Raw genomic sequence first — 24,861 nt, forward strand, 5'->3', positions numbered from 1 at the left:
TGATTCAGGGATCAAACCATTCTAACTGGGTTTAAGACAAATTTTGAAAGCTCTCACAGCTTGAGGTGTGTGAATCAGGTAGTCATCAGGTAGTCATCAGGTAGTCCCCCTTGTAGGGGGAGTGTAGTATATATAAATGCATTATGATACTGGCTGTTTTCTTTCCAAGGGATTGAAAAGAAAAAGGCCCATATAGGGAATATCTTTATTTAAATCAATGACGTTGTTGCATTTGGAATATCTCTGTATAGTTTTGTTGCCCCATCTCAAAAAAAAAAGTCTTAGAGCTGGGACAGGTACAGTTCAGAGGAAAAATATATGAAAGGGTGGGAGAGATAGACATATAAAATTACAACATATTGTAGAGAGAGGGGAATTTTGCACCCACCATCATGAAATGAAATTGATGGGTAGTATCTTTCAGTCAGGGAAAATAATCTGTTTCAACAAGAGATTTAAGACTTAGGGAAATTGCTGCCATGAAAGGTGATGATGACCAATACGAAGACAGCTTTTAAAAGGGATTAGACAAAATAAGAAACACTCAATGGCTTTTAGCTACCCTAACTAGATGGAATCTTTAATGTACCTCTGGATTGCTGGGGACAAGTAAGAGAAGTCCATCCCCTTCATGCCTTGCTTATGGGCCAATCAGCGAATATGTGGATGGTCAGTACAAGAAACTGGATACTGGCAAGATAGACTTTTGACCTAATCTAGTTTAGCTCCCAGATTCAAATCTCAGCCTTAGCCATAAACTCAGCAGACATGCTGTTTTTAAAAATAAAGAAGGGGCATATTGATTTTCTATCACTTCATTGTTGCTCACGCAGAACATGAAAAATAGATGGTACTCATTGAAACAAGCAGATGCACCTAGAAATGGGATGCAGAAGAACAGAATGGGTCAAAGGATGAGGGGAGATAAAAGTGGTTGTGATGGAAGAAAGAAAGCCTCAAGGGCTGCCTCCGTTGTTAAAAGTGGTGGATGTCAAATGGGTGCTGTGGACATTTTGGCTAGGAACAAGCCTTGCCAAGGAGCTGCACGGTGCCACCTCTCTCACTTTCTTCAAATTTCCCTTCAAAACTCATCTTGTCTGTGAAGCTTTTGGCATAACCCCTTAGCCCCCACATTAAATATATTCAACTGAAATGAATGCATATTTTTCTCCTGCATGCTTGGTCAATATTATGTGACTGACCCTTCCCCAGCAGAAATTAACAATACTCAAAATAAGTAATAATTAAAATAATAAAAGAGACTTGGGGGGTGGGTGGGTATAAGGCAATAAAATCTGCATACATTTGCATATGAACGCATTACTACTGAAGAAAACCGCTTTCCTTGTTTTTAGATGGTATATGCATTATTTTAGAAGAGGCATTCCCTTGTGTGTGAGATGATGCTTCTTGTAGAAAGATGTCTGCCATCTACAGTTTGTAAGTTCATATATTAAAACAGTAATTGACAGTGTTTAGAACAAACAAACCACTGCCTGATTAACTGGGACACTGTCTTAGTTGATCAAAAGATTTTAATAATCGAAACGATTAAACTCTGCAGCCCAAATTTTTATATAGATATCTCATCTAATTACAAGATCCAAGGAAGGCCCAAAGACATTAAGAAATCCCACAGAGAACACCTTGCCCTGAAGTCTATGGAAAACACTGAAACTATCCTCCTGTACTTTCCCCTTGTTTTCAAATTCAGTCCTCCATGTGGAGAACAGCTGTTCAAAGCCCGATCTCAGACATCAAACGCCATCTCAAACAAACAAACAAATGTACTTGCAGGACTCAGGGAGAAGGTGTAAAATAAATACATAGAACAAGCTGTGCATTTTCTTTCAGCATTACAGCTGCTTCCAAAGATAAACAACAAGTAAATGTCACAAAACATCAATACAGGAGAAATTAACCTGACAAAAGCTGCTCCCCCCATCCGTCCCCCACCATTCACGACCAAACAATTTTGCATTTCTGGAGTCCCCATCTAATGATTTTATTTTTCAATTAATTCCTTGACAGAACGCCAGGACTAGTCTCACTTCCGCTCCTGTATTTTATGAATGTTGAGACAGAAAGCCAGTGGGAGTGGGGGGTGAGGAGAAGTGACAGGAAATGTTTTTCTTGACAGGCCTTCAGCCGAGAATCTGAACCTTGGAAAGAAGCAAAATGTGTCATTAAGAGACAGCCAGGCCAAGCCACACTCATTTCAAGAGTGAGGTGAGATGGCAGATTTATTGTATTCAGTCATTAAAAAACAGTCTGAAAATGATATCTAAATGCATGCCTCCTCCCTTGGGTTGCCAATTCTTGAAATAAAAGATTCTGGCACTGGTGGGGCAGAGCCAAGGAGTTTGGTTGGATCTGAGAGTGCAGCCAAGCAGTTCTGGTAGATTGGCAGGAGGTGCCAAGTGGCTTCTGGCAGATCCAGTGTGGAACCCAGTGGAAAAAGGGGTAGTCTATTCATAGAATCACAGAATTGGAAGAGGCATTACAGACCATTAAATCAATCCCTGTTCCTTTAGGCAGGAACAGCCTAAAGCATCCCCCACATGTATTCATCCAACTACTCCTTGAAGACTGTCAATGGGGGTGGGGGGACCCATCCCATCCCTAGGCAGCCAATTCCATTGTTGAATTACTCTTAACATGGAGGAGGTTCTCCTAATGTCCAGTTGGTACATTCCCTCCTGTAGTTTAAACCCATTATTTCAAGTCCTACCCTCTTTTGCCAACAGGAACAGCTCCCTTCCCTTCTCTAAGTGACAGTCTTTTAAATAGTTAAAGAGAGCAATCACGTCTCCCCTCAACCTCCTCTTCTCCAAACTGAACATTCCCAGGTCCCTCAGTCTTTCCTCATACGGCTTGGTTTCCAGGCCTCTGATCATCTTGGTTATTCAATATATGGTTTTTAAAAATCTGAGGAGGAAAAATGGCCTTCCTTCCTTCTTGGCTGTCCAGGAATGAGCCTGAAAGAAAACAACCTATGAGGCAAGGTGGGGAAGGCCAGTATTTACCTATTGGGCTGTTTGATCTAAGTTCAGGTCCCCTGTGTTTGGGGAGTGGGGGGCATCAAATTTGGGTCTGAACATGAAATGTAGAACTGAGTCCTCCTGAATATGTACACAGACTTCCACTTAAATGTCTCAGTCTTCCCTTCACGCAGTAACTAATTTGTTAGGAAACCTGCATCATAGCCAAGACTTCTCCCTTGATCTAAGACTTCTCCCTGACCCTCTTGTTTTCTGTAGGAGTCTTTTTTTTCTATCATGAAGAAATGTTCTGCTATGTAAACTATCAGCTGCAGAACAGATACAATGGGGGCCAGTCAATGTTTGTTTAATCACAAATCAGACCTACTCATAGCTAAAGAAGGGATCAGAGAAGGACATGGGATATTAAAAAGAGAAGAGTTACATGGGTAACAACCGATGAAGCCTCCCCTGCCTTACTTTCCCATCTTTCATGGTTTAAGTAAGTTTTCTCTCAGAAAGACTCACTCTGGTATTAGAGTATGGCTTGGAGAAAAGTGCCTACTTCAATGGAACCTAGGGCCCTGAAGTTATACAGTCAAGAAGCAAGGTTCTTTCTCACTGTCTTAGAGAACAATTACAGCCTATTTATTACAGATTTAACAGCTTGCTTCTTCCTAAGGAAATATGGGGTTTTCAGAGATGTGTGTGTAATCTCTAGCAGAATTCTTAGCATCCATGTTAAATTAGAGTTCCTAAGATTGTTTTTTGGAGGGGAGGAGGGGAGCCACCTTTTAAATTAGTGCAGAACAGGTATAGCAATGGCCTACATGCTCTTTCTTTATCCTTATCCCCCCCCTTTTCTAATTCTCTCTCTGTCTCTCTTAAAAAAGCCACAGTTATGGTGCCATCTTAAGTCTGGCTATGACCCATTGGCAAGTCCTGACCCAGTAGGTGAAAACCAATGCCCTAGGACATACCCAGCTCTCCCATGTGGCTGCACACTGATGAAGAAAATCACAGTTGGTAAATTGTCTTTCAAGAAATCTTCTGCCATTACAGGTATTTACATTGAAGAACCACTGGTAACTCTTCAAGGAACTCGAGGGGGACATAAGAACACAGTTTTGAGGCCGTTGCTTTAGGTCTGAACAACAAAGGACTTCAGTTGATCAGTCTTTAAGCCTAGATCTGCTCCAAAGATGTAGAAAGTGGAGGAAGCTGAGATGGGTCAATTTTTAAGAGTACATGTGTGGGGAGTATTGAACCCTCCACTCAACTTTATTGTTGTTTCCTTGCACCTTGTTTTCCAGTGTCACTTTTTTTGCACATGAAATCAAGCTTGGAGAAACACACCTAGGGGAATGGGGAGGTCAGTGGCAAAGATGTGCTGGGGGGCGGGGTGTCCAGTTTCCTTCCCTTGTATGTGCTAAGAAACAACCAAAAAAATAGACTTCATCGCTTCTTGTTTTTTTACATGGAGTAGACCCAGTTTTTTAAAAAGATGAAATCTCCTTGCCGCACATCACCTTCACACTTGTGATTCCCACCATCATCAGAGGATGCTCTTGGGCATCCCAAAGGTGCCAGATTCACCCAGCGAAGATGTACAAGGAGGTGTGTTGTTGAAAGATCCCTCCAAATTACAGAACTTCCTCCCTCCTGGATGCTGAACAGACCCCAAACTTTTGGGAAGTGCTGCAAAACTTGACTTTGCAAGAATGGGCCTTGATGTTACATCGTCACAGGAATCTGCAGAAGAGGGCACGAGGCCCACCACGATTTGATATGGCACATTCTATTTTGTGGGGATTGTATTCTTATTGCATTTTGATTTACACCGAACTCTCTCAGTTAAGATTAGAGAGAAATCTTTTTTAAAAAATGGCAATAAAAGACTTAATTACATTTGCTTCACTTTTTTGTGTGCGGGGGTGGGGTGGGGATTAAGCACTTCTGGTCAATTCTACTAAAATCTTTTCTGCACCAACACATACAAACAGATACCCTGCCATGCCCCCCCCCCGCAACCTCCCAAGTTTTTCATTTGCAATGCATCCCCTTCAGTCCGAAGCGCGCTCGCTTTCCCAATCCCAGCCTCTGCCTGGGTTGAAATTTCCCTTCTGTCAGTTTAATTCTTTGATCGATGGGGAAGAGCAGGAAACGTGGCCCTGCGCAGCTGGCCTCCCAAGTTACCCCTGGCAGGAGATCGCCGGCCCTGCTGGCGACGGCTGAGTGAAATGTTTGTGGAGCGCACAGAACACAAGTCAATAGTAATTTAGCTGGATTGGGAGCAAGTACCTCCTCTGCACGAATTGCAGTTCCCGAGAGAGGAGGAGGTGTGTGCAGGATATTACTGACTCACTCGGAAATATTTCCAAAACAACCCTCCAAGAAGGGGAAAAGGGGGGCGGGGAGAAGAGCGAGCATCTCGCAAGCTGACTACAATGCAACGGCAGGTTCACATTAAATGTCTCGCAAGCAGCAACCCAGCACGTAACTTGCAAGCATAGAGAAAGCAAGCTAGGGCTAGTCATGCCAGGCAAAGAGGATGCAATTGCTCAGCTTGGCAGCAACACAAAGCAACTGCCTCTCAAGCTTTGAAAACAGCAGCCCAACAGAGCCTGGGTTCAAGTCCTTGCTCACAGCCAAAGTGGAAGAGGGAACCTCAAAGCCACCCAAATTCCCCTCATTCAGTCCTGTATGTGTTTGTCCCCAACCCAGTCCATCCGCAGTAGCACAAAGAATATATGAAGGTGCTTTATCCAAAGGTCCCTGTGACTCAGTACTGCCTACCCTAATGTTCTTTTTTTAAAAAACTGGCAATATGTGGGATTGAACCTGTGACTGTCTCTATGTCATCTCAAAAAAAATGTGCAGTACCTCTGAGCTATGGGAGAAAATGAATGAATAGCAAGTAGCTTCAGGTAGCTCCAATAAGGGACCGAGGAGCAGAAGATGCCTCCAAATTCAGCTGAAAACTGATGATCTGAACTCTGTGATTTGAGGGGACAGTTTTCCCCAATTCTGAACATGACAAATGGTCAGACTCTGAGATAGGGTTGCCAGCTCTGGGTTAAGAAATTCCTGGTGATTTGAGGGCGGATCCCGGGGAAGGCAGAGTTTAGAGAGGGGAGGGAGTATAGCAGTCTGCTATTCTGAAGCTGCCATTTATAACAACAACAACAACATTTGATTTATATACTACCCTTCAGGACAACTTAATGCCTACTTAGAGCAATTTACAAAGTATGTTGTTATTATCCTCACAACAATCACCCCGTGAGATGGGTGCGGCTGAGAGAGCTCTGAAAGAGCCGTGACTGACCCAAGTTCACCCAGCTGGCTTCTAGAGGAGTGGGGAGTCAAGCCCAGTTCTCCGGATTAGAGCCTTGCTGCTCTCAACCAGTTCCTTCCAGGGAAACTGATCTCTGTAGTATGAAAATCAGTTGCAATTCTAGGAGAATGCCAGTTCCTACTTTTGAGCATAAATAAAACCCAGTACTTTCATCGGAATGCAACTTCTCAAGTCTAGTGATGACTAGAATAACAGAATGCACAATTTACTGTCTCCTGTGATACCTTTTTAAAAGCAGAAGTTTACAATGGATAGATTGCTGCTTGTTTCCACATGGTTGTGGTAGGGGGCTACAGCTGGCACATTCTATACTTCTGTTCCCCCTTTCCTTTGTGTGCATTCGTGTTCCTAAAGCCTTTTAAAATATACTCAGCAATACACAGAGCGCTCTAAAATACAAAGGGAACTACTGTTATTGTTCTAATGTTTATTCTAAAAGACAACGAATAAAAGCTTTTAATAAAAAAATAAAAGAAATGTTGACTGGCACTGTGCATTGCACATATTCAGCCCCTCCCAAATGCTCTGAACTGCAATAAAGGTGATGGGGGCAAACAAACATGCTCAAATCTGTGCACATGGCTAATTGTATCTGTAAAATGCAAGACTAATTAGAGCCCAAATCAGGGGATTTTAGGGGGTTCTAGCTGGTAATGACTTAGCACAGTGTCACCATTTTGCTGGTCCAGGTGCTCTTCTGCTCAAACGGGGAAGATTATAGACTGGGGCAGAGTGTGCACGGGCAGATGAAGTGTGCGCTGCAGTCACCTAGAGCAGAGAAATGCTGTGAACTCATGATCTTCTGGACAATGGGAACAAGGAGCATTTTTCTAGGTGCAAGTCAGTTTGACAACCTGACTTATCCCTCCTCAAGCACAATGCAAGTGTCAAGCCAGTGTCCCACAGCAGTGAAAAAGGCAAACTATGCTGGAGATTATTAGGAAAGGGACTGAAAATAAAGCAGCCAATATTATAATGCCCTTGTACAGATCTATGGTGCGGCCTCGTTTGAAACACTGTCTGCAGTTCTGGTCTCCGTATCTCAAAAAGGACACTCCAGAGCGGGAAAAGGTACAGAAGAAGGCAACCAGGAAGGTTAAGGAGCCTTTTCATTGAGGAAAGGCAGAAGAGACTAGGACTTTTCAGTTTAGAAAAGAGATGACTAGGCGGGTGCCTGACAGAGGTTTGTAAAATTATGCACAGGGCAAAGAAAGCCGACAGAGAACTTTTTCTCCCTCTCCCAAAACTGCTAGAACCCAAAGGCATTCAATGCCGTTGCTGGTCAGTAATTCAGGATGGACAAAAGTATTGTTTTTAATACGAGTGATTAAAATGTGGAGTTCATTGCCAGAGAGTGTAGTGATGGCCACAGGCATAGAGCCATTAAAAAGGGATTAGACAGATTCATGGAGAAGAGGTCTGTAAGTGGCTACTAGCCACGATGACTAAAGGGATCCTCCATATTCAGAGGCAGTAAACCTTTGAATACTAGTGCCAGGAGGCAGCATCAAGGGAAGGCCTCAGCCTCTCTGCCCTGTTGTTGTCCCTCCAAGGTAACTGGCTGGCCACTGTGTGAAACAGGATGCTGAACTTGATCTAACAGGGCTCTTCTTATGTTCCTTGAAATGCTGAGGTTAGGCTTAAACCGTTCTTTCCTGAGTTGCAAGTTTTCTCTAGGTAGAGTTTTTGATTTTTTAAAAATTAGAACATTTAACCTTGAGAGCTCCCATCTATAATTGTACAACCAAATGTCCTGACCTGGATGGCACAGGCTATCCTGGTCTTGTCTGACTGCAGAAGCTAAGCAGGGCTAGTGCTGGTTAGTACTTGGATGGGAGACCACCAAGAAAGACCAAGGTTGCTATGCAAAGGCAGGTAATGGCAAACCACCTGTGTTATTCTCTTGCCTTGAAAAACCCAACAGAGGTCACCATAAGTTGGCTATGACTTGACGGCACTTTGTGCATATGCGTGCACACACACAACCTTGATACGCATTTATCACCAGTGATGAGAATCAGGCCACAGATAACCTTAGAAACTATGGGTTAAATAGCCTAGAAAATAAAACGGACACTTCAACTTTCTAGTCTGAGTGTTCTCCCACTTAGCTGTTCCTTTCGTCCACACCCCTCAAAAATTTGACTGTGCAGACCTTGCTGTTCACCCTCTATGTCACACACAGACCAGTGCGGGTTTGAAACATCTTCCACGTCTGGATTGTGAGAAACCTGAAATGCCAAAGCTCTAAATTCCCCTTTCCCCAGATTAGGGCTGTTTGAATATACACAGTCAGTGTATCATCTCCTCCCTGGTCACTTGCCATTCCAGTGGTACAGAAATTAAAGCGTAGGCACCCTTCTGTTGCAACCAAGTTCAAAAACTTGTTTCGATCACCCTTGAGGAAGAGGCACAGTTCCCAAGCCCCAATACTGCTGGCACCTGCCCTAGGACAGTCTGCACACTGAGACGAGCTTTTAAGAACCAGCCAAGGCAAAGCCTTGGGGGATGGTGGCAGGTTGCTAGCAGCAGACGCTGCAGCTGAGCGCAACGTTCCAAGGTGAGCGGATAAGTGCATGAACCCTCCATGTGTAGCGGCCGGCTAGCAACAAAGGAACAGGGAGGGGGATAAGGGCAAAGCTGAGCATGTAGCCAAATATAAACCCATTTCCTCCTACCCGAGAGAAAAGCAAACAAAGATTTTTAGAGCAGATACCTCCGGCATCATTATGCTCTTTCCAATGAATTCCCAGGCACCGCAGCCGGGAAACTGGACTGAAAGCCACTCTCTACTGTGGGCCTGCTGTTTGAAATGCCCTCTGGATAAATAGCACACAGTCAGTGACTTACTCTCTTCCACTTGGCTTTTCTGCCTGCTCTCTTCCCTTTCTAATACATCCCTGTAAGAATGTCCTCTTTTATGTGTTTGACCAAAAATCAAATATAGTCCAAACTTTGGCTGGGTGGGTGGATGAGGGGAATTACATTGAAGAAGGGGGAGGGGAGAGGATACAATTAACGCAGGAGTAAGGACATATTTTTCTGCCTTGTGTTACATTTTAATTTCTCCTTTGCTCCAAAGAGGTGAGGGTGGTGTACATATTTTTTACCTGCTTTTACTTTACCTCATAACAACCCTGTGAAAATAGGATAGGCCGACAAGGTCACCCAGTGAGCTTCCTGGATGAGATTACTAAATTACCTTGGGCCAGCTATTCTCTCTCAGCCTAGCCTCCCACATAGAGTGGTTGTGAGATTAAAAATGGCAGAAAGAAGACCACACGTGGGAGCAGTTGTGAGATTAAAAATGGTGCCTGGAAGGCTGCCCTGATCCTTTTGCTTATAGGTTTCCTGGAGCATCTGATTGGCTACAGTGGGAGGCAGGATTCTTAACTAGATAAGCCATGGGTCTGATCACAGGGTGTTTTGTTGTGGGGATAATGAAGGCATAGTTTGTAAACTGCTCTGAGCGGGTGTTAAGTCATCCTGAAGGGCAGTATATAAATCGAATATTACTATTATTACTATTAAAGGTAAAAGTGCAAGCACTGAGTCATTATTGTCATTACTGTGGGCCTGCTGTGCAGTGCAAGCACTGAGTCATTATTGACCCATGGGGAGACGTTGCATCACGACGTTTTCTTGGCAGACTTTTTATGGGGTGGTTTGCCATTGCCTTCTCCAGTCATCCACACTTTACCCCCAGGAAACTGGGTATTCATTTTACTGACGTTGGAAAGATGGAAGGCTGAGTGAACCTTGAGCTGGCTACCTGAACCCAGCTTCTGCCGGGATCGAACTCAGGTCGTGAGCAAAGCTTGGACTGCAGTACTGCAGCTTACCACTCTGCGCCATGGGGCTCTTCCTATTACTATTATTGTTAAGCAGACCTTACATTCCTGTTGGGGAATGAAGCATCCTGCAGGCAGTTACCTGAGACGGACTGATTCCCCCCCACCCCAGACTCTCAACTGTGAGATGCTTATATTCCCCACAGTAACAGGAGTGGTGTGGTGGTGGTGGCAATAGCAGGGAGGAACCCCAGCCAAGTGTTTTCTTCCCCTGCCCTCTTGCTTCTGCTTGGAAAACACTTCATAATATATTTAGATGGGGGAGCACAACTTCCTCCTGTCTCAGACAATTGGTTGAGGACAGCTTGTTCTCCAGAAGGATGGGAGGAAGAGGATGTGACTGAACAGTTAGCCAGTGGTTGTAACATATACCGGTGATAGATTTGCCAATATGCTATAGGCATATGCATGTTAAAATAAAGAGAGAGAGGGAGAACGTGCCACAAGCTCCTTTTTGCATGCAGATAACTGTAGACAGAGAACTTTCTACCGCAAAAGCCCTTTGGGTTCACTTCAAAGACAAGGAGAGGGCGTTTAGATGGCATTTGTGTTGCCTCCAGAAAGAAATGCTGGGAGCAGAAAGCATCCCAACCTTGTGAGTCATACTTGGCTCTACCAAACTAAACCCCTGTTGCTTGGCTTTATAGCCAGTGGGCGCAGATGGCCAAGGCTGATGTCCAGCATGACATATTCAGGGAGTCTGACTCCAAGGTTGTGGGGTGATGGCAGATGACAATGGAAACCTGATCATAGAAACTTGCCTGATACAGAAGGAATCAGAGTACTGGATTGTCTAGTTCAGCAGGAGCTACTCTAATTGGCAGAAGCTTGCCAAGATTTTCCCCAGCCCTGCCGTCTGAGATCCTTTTCAAATGGAGGTGTCAGGAACCTGGGACCTTCAGCATGCGAAGTACGCACAATACAACTTTACTCTGAAGACAAGAACTGCATTCTTGCTTCCAACCCAAGGAACTGAGGTGTGCGTGCATGCATGCAGTCTCTGGATCCTGCACATCATAAAAACCACAAGCACACGTTTTGATGCCTTCTTTATGTCCAGTCTAGTTGATACACTCATTGAGTCATTTCCAAACGAACACTGGAATGATACACTGTCATGTGTACAGTCACTCACAATAGAATGAACTGTTCTACAGCAATGCTGAGGAAAGAGCAGCTGCCAGGAATCATATCTCATGAGGAAGCTGATGAAGACGTTCCCAGTGTTTTTCGTCCTTATCCACTATGGCGCTTCTACCATTAAATGTGAAGGCTGAAATATGGTTATGCCCCCCAACAGATCTAAGTCGTTCTTTATCACTTAGCACAAGGATTGGTCTTCTCTTTCTTTTTAAAATTGCTTTTAGGCAATTAAAGTTGTGTTATGATAATATAAAATGCTGCACATGTTCTGATTTTTTTTTTCATTTTGGTGTGCATAGGCTAGCACGTAATTGCACATAGGCCAGAGAGAGATCTTGATCTCTTGCTGGAGCAGGAAACATGATCAAATATATATATGTGAAATTTGCATCTGAATGTGGATGTTGCTAGTTTGTGTGTGTTGCTTTCAAGGGTTGAGCTGTGGCGTGGGGGGGGGCAAGCACCTTGGTGCACTCCTGCGCCTGACAGCCACCTGATTGGGCCACATTGGGGCCAAACTGGGCAGCTGCAGAGGCGGGGAGCACTGCCAGGGGGGCTGCAAATGCCCTGGCGTGTTCCTGTGCCTGGCAGCTGCCCAATGTGGGGGGGGGGGGGAAAGTGCCCTGGCATGTTCGTGCCGAGCAGCTGCCCAATTTGGTCCTGTTGGGGCCAAATTGGGTGGCTGCAGAGGTGGAGAGCGCTGCCAGGGGGGAGGCAAGTGCTCAGGCGTGCTGCTGCCTCAGGCAGACACCCGATTTGGTTCCATTGGGGCAAAATCGGGCAGCTGCAGAGGCAGGGAGACAGAGTTGCCAGTTCCCCACTGAGGGCTGGGGAAGGATTGTCAGCACCATGTTAGGGGTGGAGGACTTCCCGGTTCCCATCCTCCACCCCCAACCCCTACTTATTGGGCAGCGGCATGCAGGAACGAGCCCTTATAAGTGTGGGGAGAGAGGGGAGGCACAGCAGCCTCCTCAGCAAGCTCTGTTGCCAAGGACTCATCTTTTTCTCCACTAGGGGCATGCCGCCATGCCTGCACTCTGGGGAAAAGGCTGAGTCATCTAGAACATGGCTTGCCTTTTATAGGTATAGATGTTATAGATGAGAAAATACAGGAATTGTAAGGCAACATCTGACAGACTACACTGTATCAGCTCCTTGCAGCACAAAAACTTCCTGAGAGATTTCTTCATACCAGTACTGACAAGCACAGACATAGGGAAATGAATGCTAGATAGTTTACAGGCACTCTGGCATTCATACCAATTGTTTGGGTGGATAGATGAAGTCACTCAAAGCTGCGTTCAGCACAAACACAATGCAAGTGTGCCAAACACCACAGGGAAAATTTAACCTCGCCAAATTATCATGGGATTTGGCAGGCAGATCCCGGAGCTGGAAAGCAGCAGAGTTAATGCGCCAAATGCATGCAACAGACATTACAAAGTCACTCTGTGTGAAATCAGAGTTATACACACGGTCACTGCGACATCTAGATGGGACTTCTTATTGTCTTTATTCCTGAAGGTGCCTAGTGGGAGGGAGAGATGAGCCAAAGGAAGCACATTGATCTTTCTCTTAACCCTTAGGGAGGTTTGGGGTGAACCTTACACTAATATTTGCCAACCAGTACAATTGCGTTTGTCAATGCTTGTCAATAGCTGCACGAAACAGCAGTTTCCATCTTCGGATATGTCAGCACTGGGGCTTTGATCCAAAGAAACCATCTTATTCTCAGTTCACTGCTCCTCTGAGGAGAGACTCCCCTTTCACTAGATAAGCACATTTTGTTTCATGTCCAGAAAGACAAGGTGCCCGAGATCCTTACTACATATCCACCCAACTGATCAGACATCCCTACAGTTGGTATCTTGCTCACTCCTCCTGTTTCCTTTGTGGTGACCCAACTGACAGGATTTCTTACAGGCTTCTCAAGCTACAAGGAAGATAATTTGAGAGAAGGGAGCTTTCCCTAAGCCTGGACCCCACCCCCCTTCTCTGATCACAGGGCCAACTCTTCCTCTTCAAATCCTACTTCAAAACTCAGCTTTTTTTGTGATGCCATTGGTTCGGCCTTCAGTCCTCGCTCCAAACTGAAACAAAAGCCTACATATACCAACTGCTTATTGTTCCTAGTAAGCCTTCCCTCTCCTCCCTGTTGCATCCACCTACTATTGGTGATTAGACTGTAAGCTCCTCAAGGCAGGATCCTGTCATTATGCTTATGTGACAGTGCGGCCCTATCCATAGTTACACTACTGTGCCACATACGTTGACAGCACTGTAAAAAAAAAATCACTATTCCAAGGGACCACATGTTCAAATATGAGTACAGGAAGATGGCAGATCTAGCCTCTTCTCCTACTCAGTAGAGAAGATTGGATCTATGTTCAGGCAGCCACATGCAGCCACAAGCGGCACTGTCAGTAAACTGTGGTTTGTGAATTCAGATGTCAAAACAAACCACAATAAGTACAAATTGCAGTTTACAAACCAGTTACACACACCTCATTTGATGATGAACAATCAACCATAGTTTGTCAGACTATCTTGCATTCTGACATCACGACGAACCTGTTTGATTAAACCATGGTTTATCAAGCTATCCAAATACAACTTTCTGTATACAATACACAATTCCCAGCAATCCATTTAGTGTCTGCATTTGGAATTATCAGATCTAAGATGAGTATTTAATTCATTCTACTAACTGCCAGGGACAACATAAACCAGGAAATTCACCGTTTTATCTCGAAAAGTGTGTCCTTTGGTCTCATAAACTCTCTTTAGGCATGTAGAACCAGGAGTAGGAACAATGTTGGCTGCTACAACTGGGTAGCAGAGCGATATCTTTGGATTAGCTAGGTCTGGTACATATGCCAATAGTCTGGCCTTCTGACCCTGCTGATGTTCTGCCTTCCGCTTAGGCACTTACTGTGCAATCCTAAGCAGAGTTACTCCAGTCTAAGCCCATTTAAATCAATTGTCTTAGACTGGAGTAACTCTTCTTAGGATTGCACCATCAATCTACTCCCAATTGCAGCCATGGGTAGCAGGTTGGGGGAAAAAAATCCAACCCCAAGATTTTGTTTGGGTGCAATTTTCCACTTCTCTAGGTTGTCTCAGAGACTGACAATTTTTTGTACCCTACAGAATCAAGCCCTGAAAAAGAGTCATATAGATCACCTATTCATTCATCTTTGCTGCTTAAAATCACAGCTACTCAGCGAGGCTCCGAAAAACTGAAGACTACATCATGTCTGAAAATGCTGCAAATGTCCTTTTTTGGAATAGCTTTAAAACAGCCAGTGTGAAACAGGAGTTGGGTCATTTTATTTGAATGGTTTCATAACACTTAGCATTTATCAAGTGCATTTTGAGTGTTCCAAGCCTTTCACCCCAGACGACCTCTGTAATATTTACAACAATACTGAATGTTAGCTTGGTGGTAATGTCATCCCTGAGGCTGAGAAGTATTTTGCCTCTCTAAGGCTACCTTGCAAATTTGTGACTGAGATGAGATTTGAATCACAGACTTTCCAACAGAAGCAAAAAGGAACCTTTGGCAATCCTAAGACTACACATGTGGCAAAAGAAACACATCCTTAAACATAAAAGGGGAGCCGTATTCCCAATGACTCACCCATTCATGTGGTGCAGGTGCAGTCTGTGTGCCTGCGGGAAGGATGGCCCGCCTCCCAGCCCTTCGCCGCCATGATAGGCTGGTAAGGGGAAGGGCCCGCTTGCCTACCAAGCCTCCGGCCCTAGAGCAGGGAGGGCAGGTGGTGGGATGGGTGGGCACGCCACCCAGCCCTTTGCCATTCACTGCCATGATGGCTGGGAGATGCGCCCGCATGCCTGCTAAGCCTCCAACCCCAGAGCGGGGAGGTCAAGTGGTGGGACAGGCGGTGCACCTCTCAGCCCTTTGCTACTATGATCAGCCAGAACTGGGGAAGGGGCAATGCCAGACCTGGCCACCTTGTCCTCCCCTGCCCAGATCAGGGCATGGCAGAGGCAGCAATGCCCGGCCCACCTGCCCTGCTCTTTCTAGAGCCTATTGTATTTCCCCCCACAACGGGCTTTGCTGCTAGTTTCCAAATAATGGCACAGCACATGGTCACTGGCATGAGTTATGTTACCTTGAAAACGCTCAGCAGTCTTCCGTCTTAGGGCCTCCACTGTCTCCTCTGTGTCAGCCCATTCCAAAACCAGCCTCCTGCCGTACAAATGGGTACTGTGGCATAGGGCATTGAAAGCTCTCTGTGGAGAAATGGAGAAAAATACAGAGCATATTATCAACATTTGGCTTCTTTGAAAGCCTTTGCCAGTCCTCCACCCACCTCCTGCCTCAAACACACAGGTCGATCAACCCCATCAGTCAATTGCTGAGTATATCCATTCAAGACTCATGGGTAGCCTTAGCCTGAAAAGACAGTATCCACTACTGGCTAGCACCACGTGGAAGACTTTCCTACAACAGTGATTGTGCCCAAGGGAGCTTCTCCTGGCACGCATCCATGTGTTTGAAGAAGGCAGGTGGGGCCTACTCTTAGAAGATCCTGCTCAGGAAAAGTTCCTCCCACTTTACCCTGTTGCCAATCAACTGGCCAGTGAAATCAATCTGCTACCACCCAGCTGGTGGCAGTGCCCACCATTGTCTCTCACAATTCCAAAAGTTTCTGTAGGCTTAACAAAGCTGAGGACCTCCTGTGCTATGATTCTCATCTCTGGTGACAGATTTTTCTTCCTTCCATGGAGTGCCTTGCAGAAATAAGTATGCAGCAATTCAAATTTGTAATGCAGGGAGATGAGGAAGGAAATGTTTAGCTAGAGACAGAAGAGGAGGAACTAGAAACTGTAACTGGGATAGGACACAGTGATTATGCACAGGTTTACAAAGGTCATCCACACAAATCCTGTTGCATGTTCTCCTACTGACAAAAACAGAGTAGGCAACAATGGTGGGGGGTGGGGGGTGGAGGGATCTTCTCAGTAGCACTGCCTCAACTTTGGAATGTCCTCCCAAGAAAAGCCTGCTTGACCCTATAACTTTTGGCTGTCCACAGACTTTCTATAACCTATTTATGCTGCTGGCTGAAAATAATGCTGTTTTCATCGGCATTAATGTTGATTTTACTATATTTAGCTTTGTTGGCTTCTCTTTTATCCTTTACCCTTCTTTCTCTTTCAACTGGGTATTAACAGGTTGTTACTTTTTGGACCATAGACTCCAAAACTATTGCTATATATATGATCCTACTGGGTAGTTCCTATGTTGTATAATATAATCATAGAACTGCTTTTGCACTGTCTCAGCATTTCGTCCGCTCTGCATTGGATTTCTGCAAATTTGCAGATATATACCTATTACGTGTTTTACTCTGTGATACCAACTGTACTGGCTCATTCTTTGTAATCCGCCTTGAGTCTCAGTGAGAAAGGCGGACTATAAATAATGTAAATAAATAAAATAAATGAAACAAATGTTATTAAACAATGTATTGTACATTTGTTTGTTTATACTGTTTTTAAAGTTATTGCAACCATCTCTGGGTATCTATACTAGGAATAGAGGTCAGGATAGGAACGCTTGTTTTTATGTATGTATGTACGTATGTATGTAATGTTTAGTCCCTCTTTCTCACCAAGACTCAAGGCAGATTACATAGTGTGAGATGAGTACAGTCATCAGTATCTTACTACATAAAAGGGTGTGTTCGAGATGACTCACCGATTTATCCTGGTGCAGGCGCAGTCCAAGCAGCATTTGCTGCCTCAAATGGGCCTGTGTGTCAGCTCCATCCACCCCAGCCTTGATTGGGCTGGGCTGGCATGGGTCATGCCCAGCTAGCCTGCTCCCCTTCCTCCAAGCCTCAATCTGCCATCGGGGGGGAGGGAAGGGGGGGCAGCGAGGCTCGCCTTACCTCCCCGCAAGCCTTGTGTGTGTGTGTGGGGTGCAGCAGCGGCTTGCCTTCCCTTCCCTCACCCAAGCCTTGCCCCTCCAAGCCCCGATTTTTGGCAAGGACGAGGGCGGAGCAGCAGTGGCTTGCCTTCCCTTCCCCATCCCAAGCCTTGCTCCCTCAAGCCCCAAATTGTGGCAGGGAGCCAGGGCCAGCGCAGCTTGCCAGCACTTCCCCCTCCCAAGCCTTGCCCCCTCCAAGCCTCGATTTTCAGTGGGGGGCAACTAGGGGGCAGCAGAGTGGCTTGCCTGCGCTTCCCCCTCCCAAGTCTTTCCCCAAGCCTTGATCTGTGGTGTGGGGGCATGGGGGAGCAGTGCAGCTTGCCTGCGCTTCCCCCCTAAGGTTTTCCCCCCAAGTCTTGATGGGGGGGGGCGCAGGGCAGCCCGGCTTGCCTGTGCTTCCCCCCAAGCCTCGATCTGTGGTGTGTGTGTGTGTGGGGGGGAATGTAGCTTGCCTGCGCTTCCCCTCCAGGCTTGCCCCTCAAGCGTTGATTTGTGGTGTGGGGGATGGGGATGGCAGTGCGGCTTGCCTGCGCTCCTCCCAAGCCTCAATTTCGGGTGGGGGTGCACAGAGGGGCAGCGTGGCTTGCTTGTGCTTCCACCACCAAAGAGCAGAGAAGCGCAATAGGTACTCGAGTGCTCCTGTGATACATACCGGTCCGATTTCCGCCAGTTTGAGGCTGAATTGCACCGGCAGACGGCACCGGAACACTGCCTGCTAGAGCCCGTTGTATTGTCAAACACAACGCGCTTTGTTGCTTGTCAAAGATATTTCAATAAATAATGCCATATGTAAGGCAAAAATGGATAAAGAGATAATTAATAATTCTCTTCCCAAGAGGTCATACCCTGATGTTTCAGAGAAGCACAAAGACCTATCTTAGGATGAGAACTCTTGGTTCATACTCCCCCAAATTAAACTGTATCACCAGCAGGCATCATCCATTTCTCAACACTTTCAAGTACAAAAAAGGCTGCAAATCTGCACACACCTGGGAGGAAGCACCATCAGAAACATATAAGTATACATATATAGGATTGGGCTATAACTTCCTTAAGATAATGCCCTCTGAAACTAATTTATCTGCTATTGAATGTCTCCCCTTCCAAATAAGTTTTTTACTCCTTCTTTATGCAAATGAGCAGAGCCCCCCAATTTGCACTCTTCACTGTTATTGGTAAGAAGCCTCAAGAGTCCGCCCTCTTTTGCACATCCATCTTTCACAATCCTGTCCCATAAAGAACAAGAAGAAATATGCTGTTGTGTTATGTTTGCTTTTCCTAAAGGTTGTAACTCCTTACACTTCTGCAACACGGGCTGTTTTTATTTTGTTTCCACTTGCTGCTGCTTTCTTTCTTTCTTTTTTTTTTAAAAAAGGCCTATTTTCACATTAAATGTTACCCAATTAGCAGAGCAACGTGTTGGCTTAAATAAACACTGCTGGGGTTGGAGGGAGAAGAGGGAAAAGGAGGAGTCAGCTGTAGGGAGTTGTGATAGCTGTTTATGTTGGCAGAAATAGCAATTCCAGCCCTGGCAAGCAACTGCAGCTCTAATTGCAGGTTCTCATTTGCTAATTTGTACTTTTTAATTTCTCACTTCCCAGCATCATAGGGGGGAGGGGGGAACAGAGACGGAAGGAGAGAGAGAGACAGTCTATACGGGAGAATGAATTGCATGAGCCCGTCTGTAAGTGCATGCGCCACAACAGCTGGCTGCCACCAGATTCTTAAGGTCTCACCCAAGGAGAGTGTTGTGTCATACAAAATGGCCAAATGTCACACTTTTGTAGCCTCAAGGATAAATTACAGTACTGTTGTCTGAGAGTTAGTCTATGTTTTACATTTACTAGAGAGACTGGCATTCCTGTGGTGCATGCACACACGTTACACATACACAAGCTGTAACATTTAGAACAACTCACCATGTGAATTTCTCTGCCCGAGATCTATGTTAAATGTCTCTCTCAGCCCACCACATGTAGGCCCCAACTCATGATACTGCTAATTGAGTGAGGAAGCTGCAGTGGGAATTCTGATGCCTGCGACTTCTACAATGGCTGTGAGTGAGTTGGCTTGTACAAGGTGACAGAAAGCTCTGGCTAAAGCAATGGCCTGGTTCCTGACAGAGGTGGGATGCCTGGAGCATAATTACAGGCAACCAGTGCATAATTAACTTGAGGAAATTTACTCACGTAAGATAGGAAGTTGGCCAGTGGTTGAGACGCTTTTAAAAAGGATTACACACATTTGTGGAGGGTAGGTCTATCAGAAGCTATTTGCTGCCTGATCGAGTGAAATGGCTAAATAGCTACATTATCAGAAACAGATACTTTCAAGTACCAATTATTGAGGAGGGGGGGATTTCTCTGATGCATTTGCATCCTGCCCCCAATCTCTTTTCTCCAAGGAGCACATGAAGGTGGATGTGGGCCTTTTCTTTTCCATTTTACCATCACAACAACCTTGGCCGATTCCAGACGGCCCTCTGCAATCTGAAACGTCGCGCGTTGTCGCGTGTCGTCACGCGGAAAACGCGAAATATTGCGTTTTCCGCGTGACAACGCGTGACGTTTCGGATTGCAGAGGGCCGTCTGGAATCGGCCCTTGTGAGGTACATTAGGTTAAGGCTGAGTGACTAGCCCAAGCTCACTCAGGGATCTTCATGTTGAGTGGGGATTTGACCAGTCTCCACAATCCTTTGGCTCGTGGTGCATCTTTCTCCCTAAATTTGCTTTCCTTCATCTGTGTGTGCCCTGACCTGGACGATCCAGGCTAAATCTTGTCAGATCTCAGAAGCTAAGCAGGGTTGGCCCTGGTGAATACTTGGATGGGAGACCACCAAGGAGGTCCAGAGTCACTACACAGAGGCAAGTAATGGCAAACAATCTCTGTGTGTCTCGTGTCTTGATAACCCTACAAGGTTGCTGTAAGGTGCCTGCAAGTCCCTGGCTCAAATTCCTATTAGCCATTTTATCATGTGTGCATACAAGATAAAACACAACAGAATGTATGAAGCTGCCTTAAATGCAGGTGTTCAGATAAGCCCCACACGCTCAGCAAGCCAACAACAGCTACATATTGGGGGCTTACCAATTCTACAACCCGTATGAGTCTTTCTGGCATGGCTGGGCATGTCCTTGCGGGCTCACAGATGCAGGGAGGGGAGGGGGAGAGCCGTCTGGGTTCCAGAGTGGTGGACGCCATAGATCAAGAAAGCAGGCCACTGGGATCACCTCCCGGGGGACCTACAGCTCAGCAGATCTAAATGCTCTTAATTTGGGGGACAGGGCCACTCTGCCTCTTCACTCCCTGTTGCCCTATTAAATACTCTGCCCGAAGAGCCCACAGGCAAAACCATTAGCAGGATACAAAGGGCCGACAACATTAGGCTGTTGATAGATTTCCCATCCCTCCTAAAAACAAAGACTCATCAGAGCTCCCAGTTGAGGATATTCTCTGTAGCGCCAGCTGGGTTCTTGTAAGAAGGCTGTTCTTCATTCCTGCCTGAATGGGTGATTTTCTAGTTTCAAGACCAGCTGAGTTTTTAATGCCATCCTATACCTTTAACTGCTTTGGGGATTCACACCAGTGAGTTAGTGCCAGCATGAAAAGAGGCAGGAGGGGAAAAAAATTGAAGCAACCCCCCCTCCGTATATGTAACACATGTGCACGGTTGCCCATTGAAATCATAGTGCCTTGAAGATGTAGGAGCATGCTTAAAACTGCCTTCTGTCCCTACAATTATGTAGAAGAGAGATCTTAGGGTCAAAGAAGAAACCTTGTGGAAAAAGACAACTCAAAGAGCTGTGACTGTGATAGTAAATAAGGGGGAGGAAACAAAAGAGATATGAAAAAAGTGTTCCTCGTTTGGCAGAAAAAATACAAGAACACCACCCCCTAATGGACAATAGAAGTAACAGAAGCCAGTGTAACTTATTATTGCATTTTAAAACAGCCCTTCCTCTAAGGAGTTCAGTTCAGCGTATGAGTCTCCTCCCCTCCATTTTATCCTCCCAACAACCCTGAGAGGTAGGTTACACTGAAAGAAAATAACTGGCCCAAGATCGCTCAATGAGCTTCAAGAGTGGAGACTTGAATGTGGGTCTCAATCTGGCACCCTAACCACTATGTCTCACTAGAGCTTAAGGGAAAATGAAATCAAGGTGGACGGAGAAATAGGATCGTAACTAATGCATGTACTGTATTTGCAAATACTAGCTGGGGTTGTGTCAACAATACCACAGATAACACCTCCCACACCCCCTATATGCACAAAGATCTCTGCTAATACTGGAATACAATAGTTAAGAATAGATTGAATATTGCAGAGGGCCCACATATAGCTGCCCAGTTTCCAACAGCAGTACAGATCACTGCTCAGTGGGGAAGCTGTTCAGCTGCCCCATTTCATGAGGTCTTCATCATGAGCATACATACGTAAACTAAACTAAAACAGCTTGTGGGCTGTGTTGCTGCCTTGCCAAGAACCCCTTCCCTGTACAAAGAGGAAAAAACGACTGTGGACGTGTGGACTTTGGCAGGTTGTCAGGGAAGAGTCTCTCTTAGTCCCAAAGGTGAAGGCCCTCCTTGTTCCCTATTCCCAAATTTCACACTGGAACTGATCAACCTAAATAATGCCATTGACTTCTCTAGTTCCCATGCTGGGGTGCATTTTCCTCTCTGTCTAAGCAATAACCATCACCCGAAAGGGAAGAGAAGCAGCAGCCCCGGATGGCACCAGAGTTAGAACTCCACAAATGTCAGCCTTCAGCCTAGTCTCATCTTTGTGCTTTCGGCCATGCTAGCGTGCCGAGGTTCTTGAAGGAAAGGGAAGTTCCTGGTCTTTTGGAGATTAGGGAAGATCAGGGCTTTTTTTCAGCTGGAACGCGGTGGAGCGGAGTTCCGGAACCTCTTGAAAATGGTCACATGGCAGGTGGCCCCGCCCCCTGATCTCCAGACAGAGGGGAGTTTAGATTGCCCTCTGTGGCACGGAGGGCAATCTAAACTCCCCTCTGTCTGGAGATCAGGGGGCGGGGCCACCAGCCATGTGACCATTTTCTCCGAGGGCAACCCACTGAGTTCCACCCCTTCTTTTCCCAGAAAAAAAGCCCTGGGGAAGATCATACTTTCCCAGGAGACTATTGGGGTTGCTGAACTGAACTGTGCCTGTTTTGCTTTTTTTAACTTCACTGCTGGGTTTATTTCTGGTTCTAACTCTGTTGTTACAGGCTTTAAAAAAAAACGCTTTCACAGTTTATTGGTTTAAGGATGTTTACTGCTTTTTAAAAATGCTACTTTAACTACCTTTTTATTTTTAAAATAGTAAAGAGTCCAGTAGCACCTTTAAGACGAACCAACTTTATTGTAGCATAAGTTTTTGAGAATCACCGCTGTGGTTCTCGAAAGCTTATGCTACAGAAAAGCTGGTTAGTCTTAAAGGTGCTAATGGACTCTTTACTATTTTGCAACTACAGATTAACACGGCTAACTCCTCTGGATCTTTTTATTTTTAGTATTTTGTGTTGGTAGCTGTCTACAGCACTGTTTTATTAGCAGAACAACGGGAGAGAATTTTTGAATAAATATTTGTCTCAGGCATTTTCTTCTTTCAGATCCCTCATTAACCAGAAAGGGGAACTAAGTAGGTGGGCAGGGAGTAGCAAGAGCCTTAAGCCCTTTGTATCATTCTTTTCCAACCCCGTATCTTCATTCTAAAACAGTTCCATGGTTTACTACTGCAATACTCCAGGGCGTTCTCTTTCTCTCCTTTCCAGCACGGGTTCTCTCTCTCCCAATGCCTCTTTCAAATATCCACTGCTCTCATTCTCTGCCCCCCATACTTCTTCAAAGTGCACTGCTTGACTTTTCCTCCGTAGGAAAATGCCAGTCAGTCTCTTATTTTGCAGAAAGTAAAAAGTACATTGCAGACATTTTCAGGGCTATATACATCTCACATATACATATGCATGTGTGCACACTGATGATGCGTGCTAATAATAATGTCCCTATCTACATGAAACTGACTGCAGCCCTGGAATCCCTCTTTTGCACTGTAATCCTAAATAGGGTAACACCCCATTAAACCCACTGGCTTAAAAGGGTGTATAGTTTTGCTTAGGATAGCACTATTGGTTGCTCTCAAAGATGATGAAATGTTGGCCAAATGGGATGAAATGCAAGGACCTTTTCTGAATCATCAAAGTCTCACTTTTCTTCCTTCTCCACTCCCTCTATCTCCCATCTCTCTCCATTCTTCTTTGGACATCTCAAGTCCTCTCTATCTGAGAGATCTTGGCCTTTCCATCTGATGCTGCTAGTAAGCCCTCCATGTACACATCATGGGCCCAAAACAGTTGTGATGTCAGGAGTTCTGTGGGGAGCCTCCAATTTCATTCTTTTTTAAAATAGAATGCACGTGGAGCCCAGATTAGAACAGGATTTTATTGTATTTTTTTTTAAAAAAAAATTCGTGAGCAGCCTCAAGCAGGTCTCTGGAGAGGCAGCTAACAAGGAAGGAAGCAAAGAAGGAAGGAACAAAAAAAAAGAGACCAGTTATTTGAAGTTGAGAAAACTCTTTCTCCAAAGTAGTTTGGTCACTTCTGCAACATCTCAGGAAAAATCCTGTAAAAATGCTTTCAGTACCAGAAATCTTGCACACTCAAATTTCATGATGAAGACTGGGATGGAAGGAATTGCTCTTACCTTAGCATCCTGCTTTGTGAGGAAGTCCACAAACCCAAAGCCACGATGACTTCCTGTCCCAACCATTTTCTTTGGTAAGCGAACAGTTTTCAGCTCTCCAAAGGTGCTGAGGGAAGAAAGGGGGTGGGGGAGAAGACTGTGTTCAGAAATAACAGCTTGGTCTTTTTAGCAAGCTTCTCCCAGGACTGTAAAATCTGCCTTACAAATGCCCCTTGTACAAACCCCCTCCACTCTGTGGGTGTCAGTGCAAAAATGAGAGGGGTTCTCTACTTAAATGCTAAAGGTCCTTCTGGCTAATTCCACTGAGGGCCAATTCACACATTGTGGGCTAGATATAGTCTGCATCTCGTTCAAGGCTTGTGCTGGGTCTGTTGATAAAGAAAGGGGGAAAGTAACTTCCCATGCCTTAGAAAGAGTGGTAACAACATGAAGGACAGCTAGATTGTGCCCACCCCGCTTTTAGGATGAACACCAAGGTAGTACAGATGAGCCAAAATGTGTTTGGAGGTATGCACAATCCATACAAACCCTCTTCAAGGCCTCCAAATTGGCTGTAGCACCCTGATGACAGTAACCTCAGTAGCAAACCCAGGGCATGTTGCCAAGCAAGATGCTGACAGCCTTCAGACTTTTGTTGGAGAATCTGTCCTTTCTTCAAAGCTCTCCAGGTGCGTGCAGGTTGGCCCACGTTCCCTCCCCACATTACATGCACAGAGAATTTCCTGCCAAGAATGATGCTCTCAGATTACTCCATCCAATGAGGACAATTAAAGAACTCAAAGAAATATATACACACCAAAGATCCCTGAATATATCTTTACCACTCTGCCACGCAAACAGATTGCTTGCATTTTGCCTGATATTGTCACT

The 24,861-nt window shown here is 45.3% G+C and overlaps 1 protein-coding gene across 1 annotated transcript in view; it reads right to left on the bottom strand.

Annotated features, from left to right (window-relative positions):
- Positions 1-24,861, bottom strand: part of RBM19 (RNA binding motif protein 19) — a 125,613-nt gene that overhangs the window by 13,089 nt on the left and 87,663 nt on the right. Inside the window, exons 22-23 of the mRNA XM_054997032.1 lie at positions 23,992-24,097; positions 15,470-15,590 (exon numbers count right to left, since the gene is read on the bottom strand). Coding sequence (XP_054853007.1) covers positions 15,470-15,590; positions 23,992-24,097 — 227 coding nt within the window. The remainder of the gene's footprint in view (positions 1-15,469; positions 15,591-23,991; positions 24,098-24,861) is intronic.

This window comes from Eublepharis macularius, chromosome 13 (genome assembly GCF_028583425.1).
Source record: "Eublepharis macularius isolate TG4126 chromosome 13, MPM_Emac_v1.0, whole genome shotgun sequence".
Classification (NCBI taxonomy): Eukaryota; Metazoa; Chordata; class Lepidosauria; order Squamata; family Eublepharidae; genus Eublepharis; species Eublepharis macularius.